Below are 19,076 nucleotides of genomic sequence, written 5' to 3'. Positions count from 1 at the left end.
ACGAAAAAAAGGGAATTTTATTCAAGTATGTATTATTAACTCAAAAAAAGTACCTTCTATTGCTCTCAGCTGCCACAAAATCTTCAGATTACTTTTTGTGTTTCTCTGATCTGATTTTCTGTGTGGCTCATGGTCCCTCTGCATGTAGGAACGCAGCTCTTGCTTGCTGCCCAGAAAGACTAGGGACTATGGACTATGGGATTTGTAGTGTGCATAGAACAGTGCACATGACTGCAGGTAACGTATACTGTTCATTCCAAACAAACGTGAAGAGGGAAAAGAGAGGATCAGTAGCTTATGGATAACAAGGAAGCAGAAAAACATAATAATACATTATTTCAAGAAGAATAGATTATATGGCTATTATTCAATGTATCTGTATAAAATATTTTTGGAGAATAAACATATCGTTTAGAGTCACTTAAAGTGTTACTAAACCCAGGACCCTCCATTCACTATATCTGGTCTCCCACATAGAGGGATACAGAAATCTCGAGAAAATCCTACATTAAAGCAATGTCATGCCTTTGTCTCACTAATGGCATTCTTAAATGGCACTTGCAAGCATAAAAATAGGTGAGCTGTCATTGCATACTTGTTCTGTCAGGTCCTGGAAATGTGATACTGACTTCACTACCCAATGAATCACTGACCCAGCACATGCAGCCAAGTGAAAAGTCTGAACTCCTATTCACTTGGTCAGTGATACTAAAGTGTTACTAAAACCAGGACCCTGCATTTACTATATCCGGTCTCCCACAGTACACAGAACATGGAAATGCAATTATTTTCCGAAATATAAACTGCTAAATCTCTTTTCTCATCAGCAGTATACAATAGTCTTGTGATTTCTATCAGTGTCCAGCAGAGCACCGATTCATCTTGTAGGAGGAGTTTTCATTCTCCTCTGACTGTCCTATGAGGTTGCATGACCCCTGACCACCTGTCTAGACAGTGCTGATTGGCCCTGTGCCGATCACATGCACCCTCCCCAAAAAAAAGAAGAAAACTCTCCAGCAATACACACCAAACTGTAAATGTGCAGAGTTTATCATAGGGCTCTTTACTATCAGAAGATGGATTGGAAACTCTGGAAGAAGGGGAGGATCAGAGAAGTACGGATCAAACAGCAGCTTTACACAATGTGGAGGATTAACCTCTTAGGTTGGACAATGAGTATAACAAGCATGTTTTACTGCATATACAGACTGATTTTACTGTTGTGGGTTTAGTAACACTTTAAGAACCCAGGCCAAAAGAACTAGTGAAATAAAATATTATGTACTAACTGCTAGTGTATGGTTATACTTTTTTCTAATCCGATCCTTTTTTTAGTGAAAATTAGTTATTCATGTACAAACACAATCGAAAAGTCAATATAGCATTGAGCAAATTCATCTTATGTGACAATACATAAAATAGTGAGCAAATATAAGGAGATTAAACCAGCTGGCTGCTTCCAGAGAATGTAGAATAACTGGGAATACATAGGTGTTCACGATGAGGTTTGTAGGATAAGGCATGAGCATAGATCCCCAAACCATTTTTTATTAAAAAGTGCATGGACATACTTATCAGGGCACAAGCCCCAACTTTTTTTTTTTTTATTTTTGTGTCCAATTTCTTACAGACACAGCACATCCCACAGATGTGATACCATATCCCTCGATGAATGCTAAGAGAAATGTAATACTATACTATTCTATGCATTAAAATCAACATTGATTACACAGGTCTTACACATTAAGCACTTTGTGCTTCTGAAGAAGAACTGATCAATTTGCATTCTTCTAGTTGTAGATGAACATCCCAGAAAGTTCTTCAACAATTGGAGAACTGCAGTGTGTCCGTGTACATGAATACATATTAATATTCAGAATATCTTTGTGAATGAAGAGTGGTCCTGTACATATAATAGCCATCACTTGTTTTTAGTGCACCTACTATTCTTTTATTTTTCTCTGTTTGTTGTGCAGTATGGAGATGAGGTGCCTGGCCAGGAGGTGGAAAATGCTTGGAATGCTTTGGCCAATAATGAAAAGTGGAGCAACAACCTTCGGATAACATTGCAATTTCTTTTTAGCCTCTGCGGGGTCAGCAGCGATACTACTCTACTGCCTTATGTAAGATTCCAAACATTCCTTTACTTGTTTATGTGTTGTTATTCCATACCTGATCTCCACAGGTAATAAAATCTTTTACACACACAAACATACATTAACCACTTGCCCTCCGGAAGATTTACCCCTTTCATGACTATCCCATTTTTTGCTATACGGCGCTGCACTACTTATACTGGCAATTGCGCGGTCATGCAACACCATACACAAATTAAATGTATATATTTTTTTCACACAAATAGAGCTCTCTTTTGGTGGTATTTGATCATCACTGGATTTTTTTTGTGCTGTAAATGAAAAAAAACCTGAAAATTATTAAAAATATATATTTTTTTACTTCTTGCTATAAAACATATGCAATAATAATAATAATAAAAAAAATTCTGCTACATCTTTGGTAAAAAAAATCCCAATAAGTGTATATTAATTGGTTTGCGTGAAAATTATAGCATCTACAAACAATGGTATATATACTGGATTTTTTTTTAAATACTAGTAAAGGCGGCAATCAGTGACTTATAGCGGGACTGCAATAGTACGGTGGGCATTCTGACACTGGGTGGGAACTAACTGCCACTGACATCTCCAGTGACACTAATACAGTGATCAGTGATAATAAAAAGCACTGACACTGTACTAATGACACTAGGCAGAAAGGACTAACATCTGGGTCGATCAAAGGGTTAACTGTGTGTTAGGGATTGATTTAACTACAGTGCATCCAGAAAATATTCACAGCACTTAACTTTTGCCACATTTTGTTATGTTACAGCCTTATTACAAAATGGATTAAATTGATTTTTTTCCTCAACATTCTACAAACAACACCCCATAATGACAACGTGAAAGTAGTTTGTTTTGAAGTCTTTTCAAGTTATTAAAAATAAAAAAACAAAAAAAAAACACTTGTAAATAAGTATTCACAGTCTTTGCCATGACACTCAAAATTGAGCTCTGGTGCATCCTGTTCCCACTGATCATCCTTGAGATGTTTCCACAACTTGATTGGAGTCCACTTGTGGGAAATTCAGTTGATTGGACATGATTAGGAAAGGCATAAACCTGTCTATATAAGGTCCCACAGTTAACAGTGCATGTCAGAGCACAATTCAAGCCATGAAGTCCAAGGAATTACCCGTAGACCTCTGACACAGGATTGTATCAAGGCACAAATCTGGGGAAGGGTACAGAGACATTTCTGCAGCATCGATGGTCCCAATTAGCACAGTGGCCTCCATCATCCGTAAATGGAAGACGTTTGGAACCACCAGGAATGTTTCTAGAGTGGGCCGCCCGGCCAAAATGAGCGATCTAGGGAGAAGGGCCTTAGCCAGAAAGGGAACCAAGCACCCGATGGTCACTCTGAGAAAGCTCCAGCGCTTCTCTGTGTAGAGAGGAGAACCTTCCAGAAGAACAACCATCTCTGCAGCACTCCACCAATCAGGCCTGTATGGTAGAGTGGCCAGATGGAAGCCACTCAGTAAAAGGTAAATGGCAGCACGCCTGGAGTTTACCAAAAGGCACCTGAGGGACTCTCAGACCATGAGAAACAAAACTCTCTGGTCTGATGAAACAAAGATTGAACTCTTTGGCCTGAATGACAAGCGTCATGTCTGGAGGAAACCAGGCACCGCTCACCACCTGGCCAATACCATCCCTACAGTGAAGCATGGTGGTGGCAGCATCATGCTGTGGGGATGTTTTTTAGCGGCAGGAACTGGAAGATTAGTCAGGATTGAAAGAAAGATGAATGCAGCAATGTGAGACATCCTTGATAAAAACCTGTCCCAGAGCACTCTGGACCTTGGACTGGGGTGAATGTTCATCTGTCAACAGGACAACAACCATAAGCACACAGCCCACATAACAAAGGAGTGGCTATGGGCCAACTTTGTGAATGTCCTCGAGTGGCCCAACCAGAACCCAGACTGGAACCCAATTGAACATCTCTGGAGAGATCTGAAAATGGCTGCGAATACTTATGTACATGTGTTTTTTTTTTTCCTTTTTCGTTTTTTATTTTTAATAAATTGCAAAGATTTAAAAACAAACTTCTTTCACAATGTCATTATGGGGTATTGTTTATAGAATATTGCGGAAACAAATGAATTGAATCCATTTTGGAATAAGGCTGTAACATAACAAAATGTGGTAAAAGTTAAGTGTTATGAATACTTTCTGGATGCACTGTATGTAATTTGTTGTGTTTTACCAAGGGATGTGCTGGTTTTTATCTTTCTGCTTAGCAGGGAGATAAAAACCAGCATGCCCCTGCTGACAGGAGAGAGATCTGTGTTTTTATACTCAGATCTCTCTCCTGTCAATTGCTCCACTGATCGCTGAGTCTCGGCCATGAATCGCTGTCCGGGACCCGGTGATTGACATCGACAGGAGCCAATGATAGCATGGGTAGGATGGCATGCGCCCTACCCAGAAATGCAGAAATATATATATGTGTGTGTGTGTGTATGTATGTATATGTGTGTGTATATATATATATATATATATATATATATATATATATATATATATATATATATATATATATATATATATGATTCTGTGCAGAGTGAACGCCCTGTAGCAGTAACACTGCAATAGGGTGGTCGGCAAGTAGTTGTTATTATTATTATACAGTATTTATATAGAGCCAACAGTTCGCTCAGGGCTGTACATTACAAGAAGTTAATAAAATCCAGCAGTGGTTTGCAGTATACTTGTTGCAGCAAATTAGAAATCGGTGTTTATAAATCTGCCTAACAAACCTGCTGAAAGCTGACCTCTGCTGAACACTGCACTACACTTTGTGAACACTCCACATATGTGTATAGAGTTAGGCTTTAAATGTAGGTATTAGGAACTGTGTGCCCTCCATTAAATAGAAGGACATTAAAGGATTGACTGTCTCAGCCAAAAAGTAGCTAAAGTCCATAGACAATGGAGGCACAGACACCAAACACTAATGGGATGCTTGTCGATTGGGAACCACTTTTGGACAGCTTGGCTACAAGCAAGAAAAATTAGTAGTCAAGAGAGACACTTGTATAAAAGAGAAAGCACAGCTGTACTTTGGTAACATTTTCACTTTATTCGGCAATAATTAATTCTTCAACACCTTGATATGTTTTATTTGGCAACATGTCCATTAGAAGTGTTTTTAAAAGTATATCTCTTTTGTTTTTGCTACGTATTGAAGATATAAGTTATGACGTAGCAAGCATTGTGTCAAAATGCGCGTAGAGATATACAGTGAGGAACAGAAGTATTTGAACACCCTGCGATTTTGCAAGTTCTCCCACTTAGAAATCATGGAGGGGTCTGAAATTCACATTGTAGGTGCATTCCCACTCTGAGAGACAGAATTTTAAAAAGAAATTCAGGAAATCACATTGTATGATTTTTAAAGAATTTATTTGTCTTGCACTGTTGAACATAAGTATTTGAACACCTAAGAAACAGCAAGAATTCTGGCTCTCAAAGACCTGTTACTGTGCCTTTTAAAAGTCCACCTCTACTCCACTGATTAATCTAACTTAGTAGCACCTGTCTGAGCTCTTTAAAGACACCTGTCCTCCCCACAGTCAGTCAGACGCCAACTACTACCATGGGCAAGACAATAGAGCTGTCAAAAGACACCAGAGACAAAATTGAGGACCTCCACAAGGCTGGAAAGGGCTACGGGGCAATTGCCAAGCAGCTTGGTGAAAGTAGATCAACTGTTGAAGCAATTGTTAGAAAATGGAAGAGGTTAAAGACGACTGTCAGTCTCCCTCGGACTGGGGCTCCATGCAAGATCTCACCTCGTGGGGTATCACTGATGATAAGAAAGGTGAGGAATCCGCCCAGAACTACAAGGGAGGAGCTGGTCAATGACATGAAGAGAGCTAGAACCACAGTTTCAAAGGTCACTGTTGGTAGAACACTACGCCGTTGTGGTTTCAAAGGTTCCCCTGCTCAAGTCATCACATGTCCAGGCCCGTCTGAAGTTTGCCAATGGCCATCTGGATGATCCAGAGGAGGCATGGGAGAAAGTCATGTGGTCAGATGAGACCAAAGTAGAACTTTTTGGTCTAAACTTCACTTGTCGTGTTTGGAGGAAAAAGAAGGATGAGTTGCATCCCAAGAACACCATCCCTACTGTGAAGCATGGTGGTGATAACATCATGCTTTGGGGTTGCTTTTCTGTGAAGGGGACAAGACGACTGCACTGTATTAAGGAGAGGATGAATGGGGCCATTTATTGTGAGATTTTGAGCAACAACCTCCTTCCCTCAGTCAGAGCATTGAAGATGGATCGTGGCTGGGTCTTCCAACATGACAAAGACCCGAAGCACACAGCCAGGATAACCAAGGAGTGGCTCCGTAAGAATCATATCAAGTTTCTGGAATGGCCTAGCCAGTCTCCAGACCTAAATCCAATAGAACATCTTTGGAGGGAGCTGAAACTCCGTGTTGCTCAGCGACAGCCCCGAAACCTGACAGATCTAGAGGAGATCTGTGTGGAGGATTGGGCCAAAATCCCTGTTGCAGTGTGTGCAAACCTGGTCAAGAACTACAGGAAACGTTTGACCTCTGTAATTGCAAACAAAGGCTTCTGTACCAAATATTAATACTGATTTTCCCAGGTGTTCAAATACTTATGTTCAGCAGTGCAAGACAAATAAATTCTTTAAAAATCATACAATGTGATTTCCTGAATTTGTTCTTAAAATTCTGTCCCTCAGAGTGGGAATGCACCTACAATGTGAATTTCAGACCCCTCCATGATTTCTAAGTGGGAGAAACTGCAAAATTGCAGGGTGTTCAAATACTTCTGTTTCTCACTGTAGGTCTAGCACAGGGGTCTGCAACCTTTAAGACATAAAGAGCCACTTGGACCCGTTTCCGAGAGGGAAAAAAAGACTGGGAGCCGCAAAACCATTGCAACATTTAAAACAAATCCGACACTGCATATATTGCAAAAAGTGCTCTGGTCATGAAGGGGGTTTAAGGGCCCAGTAAGCAAAGGGTTAATCAGGGCCACAGTGTATAGTCATAATCACAATCATAGCCTTAGGTCAATGGTGGGCAACCTTTTTTTCAACTGAGCCAAATCTCGCCAAAACCACGGTTGAAATTTATTTTGAGAGCCACATTTTTAAAACTGAAAATACATCCCCCATATAGTAATTCATCCCCCATATAGTAATTCATCCCCCATATAGTAATTCATCCCCCATATAGTAATTCATCCCCCATAGTAATTCATCCCCCATATAGTAATTCATCCCCCATATAGTAATTCATTCCCCATATAGTAATTCAGTCCCCATATAGTAATTCATCCCCCACATAGTAATTCATCCCCCACATAGTAATTCATCCCCCACATAGTAATTCATCCCCCACATAGTAATTCATCCCCCATAGTAATTCATCCCCCATAGTAATTCATCCCCCATAGTAATTCATCCCCCATATAGTAATTCATCCCCCCTATAGTAATTCATTTCCCATATTGTGTCAATTCACTTACCTTCGCTCCGCGCGTTCCTCTCGCCGTGTTCCCGCGCCGTTCCGGTCTTCAGGACGGACTGTGAGAGGAGTTCGTCACGCTGCCCCGCCTACATCCTGACAGCCAATGTTTGCCACGCTCCGCAGGCCGGATTAAAAGGTCCGCCGGGCCGTAATTTGCCCATTGCTGGGCTAGCTGCAGAGTCCTGACTTTTGGGGTGGCCGCCCGAGAGGAGGGAGGGGAGCGGGCGCCCGGCACACAGAAGACCCTATTGCAGGGGTGGGCAAACTTTTTGACTTGAGGGCCGCAATGGGTTCATATATTGGACCCGGGGGCCGGACCAAGAGTAGATGAATGATGTGTATGGGTCATCCATAGTAAGTATAGTAATATTCCCCCATAGTAAGCATAGTAATTAATCCCCCATATAGTAATTCATCCCCCATATAGTAATTCGTCCCCCATAGTAATTCGTCCCCCATATAGTAATTCATCCCCCATATAGTAATTCATCCCCCATAGTAATTCATCCCCCATAGTAATTCATCCCCCATATAGTAATTCATCCCTCCTATAGTAATTCACCCCCCATATTAAGTCCCCAAGTCCCCACTGTGTCAATTTACTTACCTTTGCTCCGCGCGTTCCTCTCGCCGTGTTCCCGCGCCGTTCCGGTGTAGCATGAAAATCTGTCTCCTATGAGGATCTGTCCCCCTCGACGTTTCAGGCATTAGCAGTCGATCGGCGATCTCCGGCACATGCGCAGATACGTCGAGGGGGACAGATCCTCATAGGAGACAGATTTTCATGCTACACCGGTCTTCAGGGCGGACTGTGAGAGGAGCCGAGCGGGAGCCTAGCTCCGCGGGCCGGATTAAAAGGTCCGCCAGGCCGTATACGGCCCGCGGGCCGTAGTTTGCCCATTGCTGCCCTATTGCCTGTCACCTGGTGGGCAGTGTGCTCCGGAGCCGCAGCCAAGGTGAAAAAGAGCCGCATGCGGCTCTGGAGCCGCGGGTTGCCGACACCCTGTCTAGCATTTACATATCATATATACAGACTATAGTGTTACCTACAGTCTGGTTACAGAATTGCATCCTTAAATGCATAAAGGTAAACCTCAAACTATAATTCTAACAAAACAACTTGCATATAAAAAGTGTAACCAAGTGTACCCGTCCTGTTGAAGAACATAAAATTGACATATCTACACATCAACTCTCTAATTCCTTATCTATAGATCCCAACAGTCAGTTGCCATTGCTTTTCTATTAGAGAATTTTGGAGTTCTTGTTCCTCTTTTAGCAATGGTGAGGTTCTGGCAAATTGGCAAACATTTAGATTGTACAATAAAGAGATCCCTCTGTAACTGTATCTGTGATTGCAGAACAGAACCTTAGAAGTGTTTTTAATATATTTTCTTATGTTTAGTACTGAAAAAATAATTATTTTAATATATGTATATAACTATTGAATCAGGGAAATGTAAAAATATTATTTCATGTGGATATTTCATATTTACCACTTACAAATCTGGAGCTCCAAGCTGAGTATTACATTTGCACATTCTCAAAACCTACTTCCATTTTCCAATATTACACAGTACAATGTCTTACACAAGGGTTATTCACCCTTCCTCCTCTCTGGCAGAAATAGAACCTGCTGGCTTAGTCAAGTCATTCAAAGGCTGCCAGTAAGCTTGTAATTAGTGCTGAGCTGTCTCTTAAGAACAACCAATATGCTTGTCAAATTGAGCATTATAGATGCTCCTCGTATCGGACCTTTTTGTAATATAAATGTAGCACCCTTCTAGGTAGCCAGCTAGTTTTTTGTTTTTTTTCAGTGAGGAAGGCTGAGTAGCAACCTGGGCATGAGTCAGCCTGGGTGTAAGTCAGCCAGGTCACCTTAGGCCAGTTCTGATGGCTTTGCAGATTAGTTCCCTGATACCTCCCCCTGCTCTAGAGTCTTGAGAAGTATCTAGAAGGCAATGGGTGGGGGGTGAAGAGGGGCTGATCTGCATACTTAAAGGATCCTGACCAATCCCCAGGCAGGAGGCTTGGCATGGGGCCAGGACAGCCCTTAAGTATGACTGAGCCTGCTCAGCAGCAGGAGAGTTTGGGTGGAAGATGGAGTGAGAGTCTGGGATTTAGGAGCCTGGGAAGAGGCCCACTGGGGAGGGGCCTGCCTCCATGTTAAACTTGGAGAGGAGTATGGCTTGACCTCACCAGTCCCCAGAGAGAGGACCACCTGTAGAGCCACCAACCTAACAAGTCTGCAGGCGAGGAACAGTGAGTATTCCTACACCCCTTGGGCCAGATAAGGGGAGATGTCATTCTGCTGGAAAACCTGATTAGCCCCCATCTGGGACTGTGAACTTAAAGCAACAGATTCTGGGACTCCTTGCTCAAGCAATCCTTCAGTAGAGCTGGATGAGAAGAGGATTCATTTGGGGTGGTATACCAGGAGAGGCTGGAGAGCTCTCCATAAAGAGATCTGCTATAGGGACTTGTTTGTAGGTGAATTCATGTGATGCCGCGCTCTATCAATCATGCAACATCAGAAACATAAACTAATCTATAAAAACAGTTGTGCACCATATGTGTGTGTATATATATATCCCTTATATCGATCATTACAATGCATTAAATCTAGACACTATTATACAATAGGTTCTTTAGTTGATAATCCGGTGGTGATCTTAAACTTTATAGGAGAAATCCTTTATACAATATGAATGTCTCCCAATAAATGCAATACACCATTGAGTTCAGTATACTCTCCTTTATGGTAATTAAGATATGGTAGATGTGGTGTACAATAGAAGCTGCACCGTAGGTCATTGTAATAAACGGAATCCTTTCCTTCCTCAGCTGGCTACTTGATCACATCCTCCTCGAGTGGAATATATGTAAAAGAAGAGAAGATGCATAGTGTCTTATCTGGGGTGTAAGACTTTAATGTGCGTTGGTAATGCACTCACATGTAAAAAGACAAAGATGCGCTTTGTATATGTATATAAAACCGCCGACTGCGGTGAGGTCAGCCTCGTTGGTGTGCCTGCGCACACTGTCAATACTCGCCGCGTCTCAGTGTGGATGCGTGGTGACGTCACTGCCCCTCCCCTATGCGTTACGCCACAGGGACTCGTGGCTTCCTCTGGGGGATGTAGTTTTACGTATCACCATGCACAGAGTCTATATATACCCTTTCGGCGCCATTTTGTTGTGGTCCTAATGAACGCTTCCATCTTAAAGGATTCTAACTCAAGTTTAGAATGTGTAATGTTTATAATAATTGTAACCACTTGTAGGATGCTGGTACACACATTGTAACCATATATTGAAGTGGTTACAATTATTATAAATTGTCAACTAGATTATCAACTAAAGAACCTATTGTATAATAGTGTCTAGATTTAATGCATTGTAATGATCGATATAAGGGATATATATATACACACATATGGTGCACAACTGTTTTTATAGATTAGTTTATGTTTCTGATGTTGCATGATTGATAGAGCGCGGCATCACATGAATTCACTGTTTGTTTTTTGATGCACACCAAGTGAGGGTGAGCAAGGAAGCCGGCGATCTATTATATTATATTGTATATAGAGATATATATGTGAGGACCTCCCATTGGCTCACAAGTAATTGCACACTATTTTTGGACTTGTTTATAGGTATTCAGGAGTTGTCCTCAGTTACATTTCCCTTGGGCATCCCATACACCTCTCAACCCCATCCAAGCTCAATACCCCTAATAAAAACTAAAAAAAAAAATAAGCTCAAGGACTGTTTATTTTCTCCAGAATGCAAGTCTGAGAAAAATGCGTGTTACCTGGTTGTGCAGGACTATAGGGGGACCAAAAAAACTCAGTGACTCCTAAGGGGGTAGTGCTACATAAACACCTTTAATAAATAATTTAATAAATATAAAAATCAGTTTGTAAATGTAAAGGTATATTTGACTAAATCCCTTACACTGCCCATAAAGCAACTGTGTTGAAAAAAAATAATAAACTGCACCCTGCAAAAGATCAATAATACTTACCAGTCAGGCATGTGGTGACTCCAGTCTTCATACTGTTCTAGAGCTTCAGCCCCTGAGTAATTTTCAGCATCACTTTCTAGTATTTTTTAGATGTTGTGGTTCCACCCGCCATCTGCTGTGAAATGACTCTGTAGTGGCAGAATAGTTGTCAAAAGGAAGCAGAGTGCACAGCAGCAGACCAGACACTGAACACATGGATGTGTTTCAGATGTTACAGTTTCTTTAGTGACGGTAGCTATGCAAGAATGTAAAGTTCGGAGGTACCACCTACCGGACTGGTAATAAATGTTAAACTTCTTTTCAAGGTTGAATTTTTAAAATAGTTCCTAAGTTGGTTTAGGTACAGTATATCAAATGAGAATACCTAAAATAGAACTAAATATAAAATAAAAATAATAATTTTATTATGAAAAGTTTCAGGAAGAAAATTTTCTCACAGACATTTTTTTTTATTCCAACAGATCAAAAAAGTGGCAATCTACTTGTGTAGAAATAACACCATCCAGACAATGGAAGAACTTCTCTTTGAGCTGCAGCAGACTGATCCAGTGAACCCTATAGTTCAACATTGCGATAACCCCCCCTTCTATCGCTTCACTGCCAGCAATAAGGCCTCTGCTGCTCCCTCCGGTACAGAAGAAATGTGTTTGATGTGTAAAGTCTGATCCTTAAACATGTAACCCTTTTTTCTGCTCCTTCATGCGCTTTTAGCTTTCAACTATGAAGTATTCTGCAGTAAAGAGTTTGATTTTACAAACAGAGAAAAATAATTCTGTCCTCAAGGATTTTCTTCTTGTCAAGATCTGGTTAGCGGTTCTTGTACTGGGAAATTCGTCTCCTTTCCTCTAAGCAAGTTTATTGAAATTCAACAAGAAAGAGCAGCAATCTGACACAGAATTTTGTAACTTAGCTGTTTAAATTACATTCTTTTTTGAAGATCTGAGGTGGGAGTTAATAAGTCTGAGAACCTACTTCTTGTACAGATTAAACAAGGAAATATAGCAGTCGTTAGCGGAATTGGTATCAGTATCAGGCTGTCTAGTATAGAAACAACATATAGTGAACATATTCTCTGTTTTGGCTGGATTTAGGCAGGGTTTGATTACCCACCAGGTCCTTAAGACTGTTGAGAACTCCCATGGGGTGTGCACCCTGAGCCTGCCTGTAACGGGACACTTTTCAGCCAGTCTACTTTTTTCACTGACCCAGGTGACTAGTTCTCATATATTTCTACTGATAATCTACAGGTAGAACAGTGCTAAAAACATTTTGGGGTTGGTTTACTAAAGGCAAACAGACTGTGCACTTTGCAAATGCTTCAGAGCTTAGTGAATATAGTAAAGCTCTGCTGACTTCCACCATCCAATCTGGTGCAAGTAAAAATGCTAAAATGGAGAATTTACTTACACCATGCAGTGTACCATTTTAAAAGACAATCATGGCCTGTCATAGCCATTCTGTGAATGAGGGAGGGCTTTTTTGGCACATTGCTGGACAGCAGTGAAGAAAAGTTGGGATATTATGCCCTGCCACACTCCATCCAACATTGAAACATCCGATTCGTCAAGGGTTCTTTTTAATGACATTGTTGCTTTTGGATAGTAAGATGATGGAATAGTTTCAGAATATTTTGCTGAAGCTTTGTGCTTCTACAGTCCCCTCACCCCAATGTGATACTTCACTTCAAAGTGTCCTTCATGGTGTTCTTTCACTTCAAGTAGCATGGGGCCTAAATGAAATCCTTCTCAGTGAAGTGTTTGGTTGTGTCTCCTCTACGTCCCCAGAGCATAAAAAACAGTAATCCGTAGATTAATGAGTTAAAAATGCAACTTAAATCTGAACCCCATGCAAGCGGCTAAACACGCACTTGAAATACATACAGGGGCACTGGTTTACCTACCAAAGGATTTGTAATTCCGTGCTGCCAAATTTTGATCTAGATAGCTCAGCCAAAGCGTACAAACAGGTCCTCGACCTCCAGTGCAGTAACAGTACAATTGATAGAGAACTTACCCTGAGCTTGCTGACTGGACATTGAAGCAGCAGAAGGCAGAGCAGAACCTGATTCATCACTCTGCCAGTCTTTGAAATTAAACTGAAAGGGCCTTCATCTTTTCTTTAGATTGCTATAGCTTTTCCTTTTATTTAACCAGTAATGGAGTCTGTAGTGAAGTTGAGTCTTGTACTGTGTTAGCCGTTGCTTAAATGTGAAAAGGTTGAAGTGTTTAAAGTTTGACACACTCTGTATAAGCTAACTTAAGGTGTTAAAAATACTATGTATTGTATTTTTCTCATGAGAAAGGTACTTTTTATCTCCATGTATACTTGGAGATATAAATCAAATTCAGGTTATTGACAGCTACCTCCTGATTCAAGTTGTCATTAAAGCTTTTTAGCCCCCATTAACATTTGAGCATTTTTGTGCTTGTTTCCCTAGCCCTGACTATGCCTTACTACACGGAATCTCATTCTTTCTAATTGTCTCTGTTCATGTTGTACATTGCTGTATAATCTACTTTCAAAAAAGTACACGTGTTGGGTTTCTTTGTAGCATATTCAAGCATTTTTGGTCCCGTAGACTTCAATGGGAGCTTCTATAAATGCATGACAATTGCATTTGCCCAGCCCAGGAAACAACCTCTTGAAGCTTGATACATGTGCAAAAACGCCTGTAATACTCCTCAGAATTGCCAGGAATACGGTCTGCTCAGGTGTGAGTGCAGGCTTATGATTACCTCTACTTATAGATAGGCAACCATTCCAAAAACAGGCAGCTTTTGCTTCTGTGTCAAAAAATAACATACAGTTTGCAAATTTTAAAGAAACCTGAAACTTAATGGAAACTGTTTTTTGCTTTGAAGGTTTGACCTTGTGCTATTATTGATATTTTTTACTCTGTCTACCAGGTACCACCTCAAGTAGCAACACAGTGGTTGCTGGTCAGGATGGCTTTCCTGATTTGGATGACAGCAGACAAGCCAAAGACGCAGATGAGAGGTGAGTAACCAGTATCATATGAACTGTACCATTCTTCTTTTCCGCAAGTTTTCTTTTAAAGATGGTTGTAAATTATGTGCTAGATCCAGCTGGGTTCGATCGTAGTGTGAAAATGAACCGTAAAGTGTGGTAGACAGCAAGCCGCATGAGTTTTACTTTTGTACTCATTTTCTGCTACAGTTATATTATTTACTTGTATTTGTTACTGTTTTTGTGCAATATTATTGCTTAAGATTTATGTTTTTAAGAATCAGACCAAGCAGGAATCATGAGTGTTTACAGAGTTACATATTTTTCAGTGTTGCTGAATGATGTTTCAGTCTAAATCTACAGTCTTTTATCAGATATGAAGCACAGAGCACCAAACAGTTTATACACAAAAGTAAAAGTTAATAAAGTCTGCTAAATTGACTAAAGTGGACCTGCGGTAGCATAAAGATTTCTAATCTGCCACTAGCAAGTCATAGTAGGCAGATGCTTGCCAGTTGTATTTTCTACAGGGGCCTGGAATGTGATAATATGACTACAAAGACTACTAGTATACCGTTTTCATAATTGAGGTCTATACTATTTAATGTATAAAATAGATAAAAGATACTACACTGCTCCACTAGGAATGAGCACAGGCTGTATGAAAACATTTATCATTTTGTTTTCTAAATATTGCTAGGGAAAATCCATAATATATTTTTTTTAATAAACCATACTATTGTGTTTTGTTGTAAGGTTTGGCATTGTTATCAGAGCACATACAAGACTAGAATCCAGGTACAGTAACAGCTCTGGAGGATCCTATGATGATGATAAAAGTAAGATTTATTTTTCTGATTTTCTTCTTTCTGCTTGTACTAGACATGTTAAATGCTATTTAGTAACCTCAATTTACTAAAACAAAAATACATTTTCAGTGTCCAATATTACATATTAGACAGAAATCACCTTCCTATATACACTACACTGATGTAATCTGGTTATGCAGTATTGCCTTTGCACCAAGACCTATGCACCTGTACTAACACTAAAATTCATAACAATGCCACAGAGTATGATAGATTGTTTAGGAAAGTCATTCCAGTCATGCCATTTGTCATATTTTACATTACATTTTATGTATGAAGAAAGTATACATATACAAATCTTACTCAAAGCATTTCCTGGTAAAATTATTTGGACTGATCGGGTTTGCTTCTTTGGGGTCCTAAGCAATGCCTATTATTTATTATTTTTTTAGCAGTTTTGTGCTATAAAAACAATTTGAAAGGACATAATCTGATTGTCCTAACCATAAATGGTGGTTGTTCCTAATTAGATTTCCTACTTTCGTAGCATTCCTGATTTCTTAGCTAGGGTGTTGATTGCACCGTCTGCTGCAATTTCCTTCGCTTAAATTTCTTCAACTTAGAAAAAAACCCTGTAATCATTGCTGTCCTTTGGGTAATCAGGCATCATATTATGTGTACATGTATGTGCACTGGAAAAAGCAGCAATAGAGGCAGAAGTATGGTTAGATGCCTTACAGAGTCTGGGCCTGGTTATATGCATGGTTTTTCAAAGCTATTGAAATCAGTTTTTATTAATTCTGCACTGTGAATTAATCTGTTATGCTTTCTTGAGAAATATTATATGATTCAGCAATTTTTGGCTAATTTCTTACATGAACTGAGAATCTTTATATAATAACTTTGGATTCAAATGGATAATGTATGTGAATATTTACACAATGTATTGTGTGAAGCTTCTTAGATCATTATGTAACTGAAAACATCAGATCACCCTCATGTAAAACTTAACTTTAACATGTTCATGTTAGAAATCCATTGCGATAATCTATTACAGATAAAGAGCATACGCACAGACAAAATAAAGCGCTTGAGCTCATCCAGTTAGACTCAGAGCTTGTTACCGCCCCAGCTGAATCTAAAGCATGCCTTCAGCTAAAGTCACAGAGCTGCTCCAGGCTCTGGAAGGAGCCCCACAATAATGTCATTTTCTACCCATTTGCCTGTTCGGCAGCCGGATCAGCCTCTCAGCACCGCTGAGAGCCTGAGCTAGGTGCTCTCACCCCTTCAGCCTGATGCTCCAATGACCTCTAGAGGGGCAGAGCAGAGAGCGGTGACTATCAGAGCAGACTGAGAACTGAGCAATTAGCGGTCACTTAATCGCTCAGTTGTCGGGCTTAGAGGTGGTGGGGGACAACTGTAGTATCAGGCTAATTCTGCAGTCATAAAGGTTAGTATGCATGTTTGTTTTTCTTTTGACTCCAACACTTCTCCTAAAACAATCGCCATTTCTGTGAGAGACAGCTTTGGTAGGTGTGGTTATAGACCCATGCCACTCATTAATGTCTAGTGTCATTAAGACTACCAATGACAACATGAAGCCAAGAAAATGGGAGTTTTTACTAACTGCAATAGAAAGGCTCAAAAGTTAGGCACCAGCTGTAATTTTTAAGGCACTTTGACTACTTTGCTCTTGAATTGTTTAGCTTTTCCTGTGCTTTTATAAACTGGTATTGTTCAACCCTGTGTCTGCCTTTATGAACTTGGACTAACACGCATCTTCCTCTTTTGTAGATGATCCAGTGTCTCCTTACATCAGCTGGCTTTTAAACATAGTGGAAAGCAATCAGCCACAACCGCTGCCCATGCCCTGCAATGGAGGATGCTGGGCGCCATTGGTAGACTACCTGCCTGAAACTATAACCCCACGGGGACCACTTCATAGGTAAAGAGGAGCAGCATGATTGTGTCAACTTTCCACACTGTTATGTTTAAAATAAAGTTTAATGTTTCTTTGTCTAAATAGGTACTCACCTATGTCCACTCTGTGATGCATTGCCTGGACTGTTACTGTGAACTGTTGTGTTATATGGATTATATGGCATTTGGTACTAAAATAGTATTTTTACATGTTTTTGTCCCTTATACGTTTTGCACACTTGTAACCAAAAAATAGAAATTTTGGAATATATTTTCATGCAGGTGCATTTTTACCAGACTCCTGCACGTTTATAGACTAAAGGAGAGCACGTCAACCCAAGATAGTTGAGAAAACAGGCCAGCCCTTGTAGCTAAGATTGTTGGTCCTGGTCTGGCAAGTTTAGGTGTTCAGTTTACTACTTTTAAATATATACATTGTTTGGTTAATTAAACCATAAATATACGTACCAGGTATTCTCCTTCTTAATAAAGTTTGTTACTCTAGAACTCTCTTTTCATTCTCTGGCTTGTGATGTAGTTGTCCCTGTCACCCCATGGGCCATATTCTGCTACATATTGAACAAATCAGTGAAGGATCTCCTTGTGAGACCAGGAAGAATAGAGGGAAAATTCTCAAGGAAACTACATAAAAGAGTGCGCAAGAGTAGTTTTGTTTCAATCCCAGAGTTCAGCCTTAAAGTAAAGGTTGTAGTTAAAAAAAATAAACAAACATGTCATACTTGCCTGCTCTGTGCAAAACCATTGCATAGAACAGGTATGTATAACATATTTGTTATTTCTATTCATCTTGGGTCCCCGTTATTGGTCCTGGCTCCTCCCCCCTACTGCGTGCACCCAATAGCAAGCCTCTTGCTATGGGGGCACTTGAGCAGGCTCGAGAGGGGCTCTTCCCTGCATCTGCACTCCTCATTGGCCCACTGGCTGTGATTAACAGCAGCATAACCCAGTGGCTCCCGCTGCCGTGTGAGCTAATGCGGAGAGACACCCGGGAGAGCTGATGCTCTCATGCACATTGTTGGATCGAGATGGGGCTCAGGTAAGTATAAGGGAGGACTAGGGTGGGGGGAGCTGCACCCAGAAGGTTTTTTTACCTTAATGCATAGAATACATTAAGGTAAAGAACCATCTGCCTTTAGAAACTCTTTAAGTTGTAGGGTTATGATGAGAATGGTTAAGGGTAAGTATAAGATTGGAGGTTAGAGCATGTGGAACACTGTTTACTTTTCACCTATGCTACTGTCACCAGGTTTTTGAAGCTGAAAGATTTTTGTACTGAGGGAAATTATCAAGAGGCTCAAATGGGACTGGATATTTATGAAGTGAAAGCAGAAAACCCATATCACTGCATAAATCTATGCGTGAAGCTGTATATCAAGGAATGCAGGTGGCAGACTTAGGAAGAAATGTGAAGCAGCGGTAAGCACGCTCTGTAGGTTTTTTGTGCGTGCAGACTTAAGATCATGTGAGTGAGCTCATTCCACACTGTTATCAGTGCTGACATTTTTTGAATTATTTTCCATGCTAGTGTTGAAAACAGACATTAGGAAATAGAAACAGACATGTAAGTTCTGTTCTGCATGACTGGTGTGCGTGTCAGAACACAGGTGCTTCTCTTATTACACCAATAATGTACACAGTGACTGGTGCTGATTGTCTGCACCAGACTATCTAATTTTCCCTGATGTATGGCTG

General features: G+C 40.4%; 1 protein-coding gene across 7 annotated transcripts in view; it reads left to right on the top strand.

Moving 5' to 3' along the window:
* FRY (FRY microtubule binding protein) overlaps positions 1–19,076 on the top strand; it is a 578,133-nt gene that overhangs the window by 449,439 nt on the left and 109,618 nt on the right. For all 7 annotated transcript variants that reach the window (XM_089690883.1, XM_089690880.1, XM_089690882.1 and 4 more), the window contains 5 exons: positions 1,977–2,123; positions 12,129–12,297; positions 14,574–14,664; positions 15,391–15,473; positions 17,238–17,388. In XM_089690883.1, coding sequence (XP_089547009.1) covers positions 1,977–2,123; positions 12,129–12,297; positions 14,574–14,664; positions 15,391–15,473; positions 17,238–17,388 — 641 coding nt within the window. The remainder of the gene's footprint in view (positions 1–1,976; positions 2,124–12,128; positions 12,298–14,573; positions 14,665–15,390; positions 15,474–17,237; positions 17,389–19,076) is intronic.

Source organism: Staurois parvus, unplaced genomic scaffold (assembly GCF_062004578.1).
Source record: "Staurois parvus isolate SC_StPar_1 unplaced genomic scaffold, SC_StPar_1.0 ptg000544l, whole genome shotgun sequence".
Classification (NCBI taxonomy): Eukaryota; Metazoa; Chordata; class Amphibia; order Anura; family Ranidae; genus Staurois; species Staurois parvus.
This window is presented reverse-complemented; position numbering and strand designations above follow the sequence as displayed.